At 45.5% G+C, this 7,500-nt stretch overlaps 1 protein-coding gene across 1 annotated transcript in view; it reads left to right on the top strand.

Moving 5' to 3' along the window:
- LOC143477769 (protein turtle homolog B-like) overlaps positions 1-7,500 on the top strand; it is a 47,476-nt gene that overhangs the window by 13,309 nt on the left and 26,667 nt on the right. The window contains 1 exon segment of the mRNA XM_076976516.1: positions 604-750. Within this exon segment, the coding sequence (XP_076832631.1) occupies positions 604-750 (147 nt within the window).

Genomic DNA, 7,500 nt, shown 5'->3' with positions numbered 1-7,500 from the left:
AGCGAAGTCTACGAGCACAGCGCCCCCCGTGTTTGATTTGTGCGATTTGATTGGCCAGTATGAAGGCCTCCTTTGGTCCTTTGGAGTGCGGCGGAGTCTGCTGGCAAAAGAAAGCGTTGCGTTCTTCCTGTAAGCTGTGATAGCCCATTCAGCTCTGATTCATCTGATAGCACAGGAAGGCATAAACCAGGGGCGTTACGTTACTCTGCTTTCAAAGTAACATTACACATTCACACTCATGCTAGTTTGAACTGCTGCCTCCACAATTCCCACAGACTCACAACCTTCCCTACAGTGTTCAGTGTTACTGCATTGTTTTACGTTTGGATGTCGATTCAAAATAAATGGGCTCGATAACCATGAAATGCTAATAGATTCTCTGACTGCCAGAAACACCTATTGTGTGTGCATGTGTGTGGGATCCTCTTCAAGAGACATGAATACCTTTACAGTGTTCAGTTTCTGGGGAATCAAAGATAAAGACAAAAAATATTCAAAATACTCCGTGCATGTTTTAATTGTAATAAACTGTAGTCTGTCTAGGATCCTATTGAAGAGATGGAGAGTGATGTCTTTATGGGATGTTGTTCATATGTCCTACAGGTAGGACGAGTCTGCACGGCAAGGCGTCTCTGCAGATTGAGCAGGTGCGCTCGGAGGACCAGGGCTGGTACGAGTGTCGGGTCCTGATGTTGGAGCAGCAGTATGACACCTTTCACAATGGTAGCTGGGTCCACCTCACCGTCAATGGTGAGTATGTGACTCTGTCCCGTAGCGTCCCGTAGTGTCCCGCAGCCCAGACCCCCCCCCCCCCCCCCCCCCAGGGCTTGGCACGCTTCCTGTTGTGATTCTCTCAGTTCACCACGTCACTGAAATATTGAGGCTGAATGTTGGTTTGGAATGGAAAGACATTACATTAGAAGATGGAGAATAATTTAAGATCAAGTTGCTGCAGACTTAAATGCTTCTCGATACGGCAGTGAAACCGACACAACGTTATCAAATCGCAATCATAAAAAAAAAAAATTATAAGGATTTTCTCAAAAAAAGCACATTGATTTTATGTGTGTGTGTGTGTGTGTGTGTGTGTGTGTGTGTGTGTGTGTGTATTTGTGAGTGAAATGTTGCTTCCGGAGAGAGACATGGCACAAAAAGGACTTCCAAAGGACATAGACAGAGACTGCAGAAAAGACAGAGACTGATAAAGGACATAGACATAGACTGTAAGGACATAGACAGAGACTGTTAAAGGGCTTAAACAGAGACAGTTAAAAGGACATAGACAGAGACTGTTAAAGGACATAGACAGAGACTGTTAAAGGACATAGACAGAGACTGTAAGGACATAGACAGAGACAGTTAAACAGACTTAGACAGAGACTGTTAAAGGACATATACAGAGACTGTAAGGACATAGACAGAGACAGTTAAAGGACATATACAGAGACTGTAAGGACATAGACAGAGACAGTTAAAGAACTTAAACAGAGACAGTTAAAGAACTTTAACAGAGACAGTTAAAAGGACATAGACAGAGACTGTAAGGACATAGAGACTGATAAAGGACATAGACAGAGACAGTTAAACAGACAGACAGAGACTGTAAGGACATAGACAGAGACAGTTAAAGCAGTGACACTCCTGCTATTTTCACTATAAGGCCTAACGAAGACCAGAAAACATGTCAGAATAGGCCAGACTGCCCAGGTCTTATTGTAATGTTTGAATGAGAAGAGTAGTGATACACTGCTAATGTTTAAATGTGTGATGTACTGGAATGTGTGGTGTATTGATGATTGAATATATGTGCGTCACACCATCCAAACCATCCTTGTGAAGAACCCCTACACCGGATCCCTTCTTCTGAGCTATCTGAAGGTATCCAAGCCTTTTATGCTATTAGGTTTCCATGAATACATATTTAAATACTTATTTATTCAGACTCCAGCCTGAGGACTTCAGGTCACTGGGCTGTTTGGTGCCTGTGGTTGTATAAAACCATCTGAACCTGACCTAGAGGCAGCCTAGCTAGCCCTAAGAAACCCTACAGAAGGTAGTCTGTGCACCATGTCTTATTTTAGAAGCACACCTTTAGAAAAAAATTATTAAAAATGAGAAATCAGGAAAAACTTTTAATGTTCTATTTGTATCTGGAGTGACATGAGACAGTTCTGGGCCCTGTTTGCCAGAATCATCACAGAATCATAAATGTAGATAAATGAGAGAGAGACAGAGAGAGAGAAAGAGAGAGAGAGAGGGAGAGAGAGAGAGAGAGAGTTTTTTGAGATATATACAGTACACTACCATATAAAGACGATCTTTGTTGTATGATGTTCTGGGGAAACCCGGCCCTGATCTGTCTGTCTAATAAGAGCCCTATACGTTTATAGCTATACATCACACCAACACACATCTACAGTTGCATACTGTTCTTTATGAGGACATGGACTCGATTGTGTTGGTATGACATTTTAAAAGGGGCACCTGTTCAAAATGTAGTTCTAGCTGTATTTGTCTGATTACACTGCCTATCAGATGTCCCAGTGGGCACGTACAGCTCTGTGTTCACACACACACAGCTCTGCAAGGGCAGTTTTTTGGCAGGTTTGCAGCCGCTGACCCAATCAACTATGCGAAATCAGCCCAGACATTTTGCTCAGTTTTGCAACAGATCGCAGGCAGATGAAAACAGAGAATCGATTGGCGTCCATCAAACCACTCCGGCCCTGAGAGCGCTCTGAGGGCCCGCGGGCCTCTGGACTGATGACAGGACAGTAAACATGTCCATTTGCATTTCCTGGAGTGCCGCGTTCGTTAGGTACTCGTGTGTGATGAGAAGGCTCTTGTGTGTCTTCAGGGAGCTGAACAATGTAATGACATGAGGAACCTGTGTGTGGGGGTGTTTCCTTTTACCCAGACCTGGGCGTGTCCTGTGTGTGGGGGTGTGTCCTTTTCTCCAGAGATGGGCGTGTCCTGTGTGTGGGGGTGTGTCCATTTACCCAGAGATGGGCGTGTCCTGTGTGTGGGGGTGTGTCCATTTACCCAGAGATGGGCGTGTCCTGTGTGTGGGGGTGTGTCCATTTACCCAGAGATGGGCGTGTCCTGTGTGTGGGGGTGTGTCTTTTTACCCAGAGATGAGCATGTCCTGTGTGTGGGGGTGTTTCCTTTTATCAAGACAAGTGTGTGTCCTGTGTGCAGGGGTGTGTCCTTTTATCCAGACAAGTGTGTGTCCTGTGTGCAGGGGTGTGTCTTTTTATCAAGACAAGTGTGTGTCCTGTGTGCAGGGGTGTGTCCTTTTATCCAGACAAGTGTGTGTCCTGTGTGCAGGGGTGTGTCTTTTTATCAAGACAAGTGTGTGTCCTGTGTGCAGGGGTGTGTCCTTTTGCACTAATTTTCCAGGACGTTACACAGAGCTCATTCCCTGTCCAGTACCTGAGGATTGCTCAGACAGCTCTGTGTGTGTATGTGTGTGTGTGTATATGTGTGTGTGTGTATATGTGTGTGTGTGTGTGTGTGTGTGTGTGTGTGTGTGTGTGTGTGTGTGTGTGTGTGTGTGTGTGTGTGTGTGTGTGTGTGTGTGTGTGGAGAACAGCCCTCCACCCTCTTTTCCTTCACTGTTAAAATGTGAAGGAGGTTTATACTCCATACAGTACTTTACTGCAGTTAGTACTTTACTGTGTGTATTTGAACTTTCAGATGTGAAACTGTCTCTCCATTCTTTCAGAGGAAACGAGACAGGTTTCACACTGCTATGAAACACTAACAGCAGTTCTGGCCCGAGACATCCAGGCTGTTCATTAGCTTATACAAGGTGACCTGTAACTGTCTAACTAAATAACCTGCCTAAAGAAGATGCAGTAGGCTTTTGACTTAGTTCAGATCAGACAATTCACAATAACTCACGGTAACTCAAAAAAGGATTTATGCAAAACCACTTCGGAGGGATTTGTTTTGGGGTTGATGTTTGTGTAACTTATGTTAAATGTATAATAAGCATGTTTAGTGAAATTTTAAGGCCTCATTTACATTCACTGCCTACTTGGAAACAAATGTACCGGAAATGTACTGTGTAGGTTTTGGGTTAGAGAACACAACCATCTTCTCACCCCACAGACTGTGTAGGCCATCCTCCTTCACATTGCCTACAGCGCCTCTGTTGGCTGGAGGACTTCGGGTGGCACTGTCACAGACTCTGATACCACCCAGTGACCTGTTTCCATGGATCACACAGAGATATGTATCCAGATGTACTAATCCCCGTTAATCACAATCAATACCGGCAATCAATAAATGCAATCAATGACTACAATCAATAACCACAGTTAATGATCACCATCACAACAGTGCTTAAAACGAGTGGTTCATATTTTACCACTAGGATAACACCCTAGTCCTCTGTACAGAACCCACCACACCACTCTCAAACCCTATGTTACATTTTTAACCTGCTCTGTTAAAGGATAAACTTTAAATAATTAAAATGCTAAAAACAACTGCTTAACTTTCCTTTCTAATTTGGCCTGTGCACCATTTACAGAAGCTTCAACACCATCCTGTGTTGGTGTTGTTCCACACTGGTGTTGAATCAACTCAATATTTGAACATCTTGATCGGACTAATGGAAATATCTGTCATGGCGCCAATACACAGATACATTTGACTTACATGTTTTGGTCTCTTTCGTTCTTTTTGAGCGTGACATTTCCCCTGATATATTATTTATAGTTGGGATGCGCTGCTAGAAATATTTCATCTCCTCCAGCAAGTGTTTGCATTTTATTAGATGATGAATTTAATATGATCCATTAAGACAATATGTAAACCATCATGCTGCTCTGTAATCATTGCCTGAAGGTCAATTTTCAAAGGCCCTCAGTCGCATATTAATGGTATCGCGAATCCGCCAGAGGCCGCGCGTTTGTGCTGACGGGGCAGATTAATTGGAACGCAAGAGTGTTTTGTATTCTGGATGCACAACACTCGAGAAGGACTTGGCCTGTGGAGTCGTCTCTGTTCGTTACGCATTCGAGCCCCACGGATGAAGAGAGAGAGAAATATGAGCGTGGTCACTGTGAAGGCCCAGACTCTTGGTTTCTGAGTAGAACACCAGGTGGTTAGAGTTTAGGACACGTTTATTGTACGTGTGCCAGTTTTAAAGGCACACACTCACTGATTGATGACGTGGTCACCTGGTGGTCAGAGTGACCTGTGTGTGGGGGTGAGTCAGAACTCGGGGCGGGTTGGTCCAGAGACTCAATGCTGCGTTTGGTTTCCATGGCGTGGTTTCCATGGCGTGGTTTCCGTGGTGCGGTTTCCGTGTCCTGCTGGGCCGTGGCTGTCACGTTCTCTGCGTGCGCTTTGACTTTTCCGTGGCGACTGCGTTCATTAGGCTCTTCATCACGATTCGTAACTCCTTTTCTTCCCTCCTCAGCTGTCAGGCGTGGAGGTGCCATCCACAGGAACAGTATAATTAGCCGGGGAGTGTACGGCGAGCTGTCATCTCTCAGTGTGCATGCCACACTTTCTCACCAAACATATGCTTGGGAGACAAGACTCATATTCCGGAGGAAACAGTGACAGTGTCGGGTGTTGGGAGCCTGTAGGTTAAAGCATCTTGCCATCTAGCGCACGTGTGCGGAGAACCGGCGGCCCACGGACGCAGCGGCACGGATGACGGGTGTGGGTGAGCTGAGAGTGCCGGACTCTCGGCAGGTGCACCGTGCTCGGGCGCTCGTGAGTGTACGTGAACGATGGCGTGTGGTCTTTCCTATGTGAGCGAGAGCGCCGTCTGGGGCGGGGGCGTGAGAGCTGTTCCGGCCGCTGGAATGTCTCCCGCGCGGCTGCGTGTGTGTGTGTGAGCGTGTGAGTGTGTGAACATCTGCGTGTTCTGATGGGTTCTTCTGCAGCACGTTTAGGTCTTCACCTCCTCTGCTCTCCCAGGCAGCCTGCTGGCCCACGACTGTCTGTGCCCTCCGCTTACATGTGCACACAGTCACAGACAACCACGGTGCTGCATTAAATGATTCTCACCTTGTGGATGCTAACACACACACACACACACACACACACACACACACTGGTTTGTAGTCTGTTATCACGAAATGCATGTAGTGTTTGTATGTCGTTATGTGTTGTTTTAAACCAGTTTAAACCATGGTAACCATATTAAGCATGCACACACAGCAGATGTTCAAGCACACACTCAAGGTTAGCTAGCACAGCACTGCATCTAAACTGCACCAAGACTACTTGGAATTCAGTGAATTTGCCAATATTAAAGAAAGTGTAGCAGGAGAGATGTAGTGGTAGAGGTGTAGATGTAGAGGTGTAGTGGTGTAGTGGTAGAGGTGTAGAGGCAGAGGCGTAAAGGTGTAGAGGTAGAGGTGTAGTGGTAGAGGTGTAGATGTAGAGGTGTAGTGGTGTAGTGGTAGAGGTGTAGAGGTATAACGGTAGAGGTGTAGTGTTAGAGGTGTAGAGGTAGAGGTGTAGTGGTGTAGAGATAAAGGTGTAGAGGTAGAGGTGTAGTGGTAGAGGTGTAGAGGTAGAGGTGTGGTGTTAGAGATATAGAGGTGTAAATGTGTAGAGGTAGAGGTGTAGAGGTAGAGGTGTGGTGTTAGAGGTATAGAGGTGTAGTGGTAGAGGTGTAAAGGTGTAGAGGTAGAGGTGTGGTGTTAGAGATATAGAAGTGTAAAGGTGTAGAGGTAGAGGTGTGGTGGTAGAGGTGTAGTGGTAGAGGTGTAGAGGTAGAGGTGTGGTGTTAGAGGTATAGAGGTGTAGTGGTAGAGGTGTAAAGGTGTAGAGGTAGAGGTGTGGTGGTAGAGGTGTAGAGGTAGAGGTGTTCTTCATGCCAGAATGAAGAAATGTCTCAGAACAGGGAAACATCCCAGACCTGTGTCGTCCTGTCCAGATGGCTCTTGACGGGCTTTGTCAGAAGCTTTTAAAGAGCCAGTCTTTGTGTCACAAACTGATTAAAGAAAACCTCGTCTTGTTTAAAACACACTAAATTATGTTGTGTCATGTTCTGTTATCTTGTGAAATGCCCTGACCTCCTCATTACTACAATACATATACATACATGTTTGGCTTCATTTAGCATTTTTCTCAACATCTGGATATGACCATCTGGATATTTTGGATTGAAACTATCCAGAGATCAATCCAGTTATTCTTCACCCATTTAATCCTGCCTGTGCCTCTTGGTGTGGGGGGCATATTAATGACATTTTACTCTAATCCCAGCACAGTTACTGATAGTATGATAATAACGACTCTGCCATCTGTTTGTATATATACCACCACAGCACCAATACCAGCATCACACACTGCTGATTGTGGCCTGGTGCAGATCGTGACTGTTCAGATCTGTTATGCAACACTGACGTCTGTTCTAAACTGGTATTCAGACTGGTATTCAGACTGGTATTCAGACTGGTCTCTTCTTGCCCCAAAGGCTCTTTGTTGGGGCAGGTGTTCTGGGGCTGAAAGAGCTGACAGTGACGG

Source organism: Brachyhypopomus gauderio, chromosome 16, assembly GCF_052324685.1.
Source record: "Brachyhypopomus gauderio isolate BG-103 chromosome 16, BGAUD_0.2, whole genome shotgun sequence".
Taxonomy (NCBI): domain Eukaryota; kingdom Metazoa; phylum Chordata; class Actinopteri; order Gymnotiformes; family Hypopomidae; genus Brachyhypopomus; species Brachyhypopomus gauderio.
This window is presented reverse-complemented; position numbering and strand designations above follow the sequence as displayed.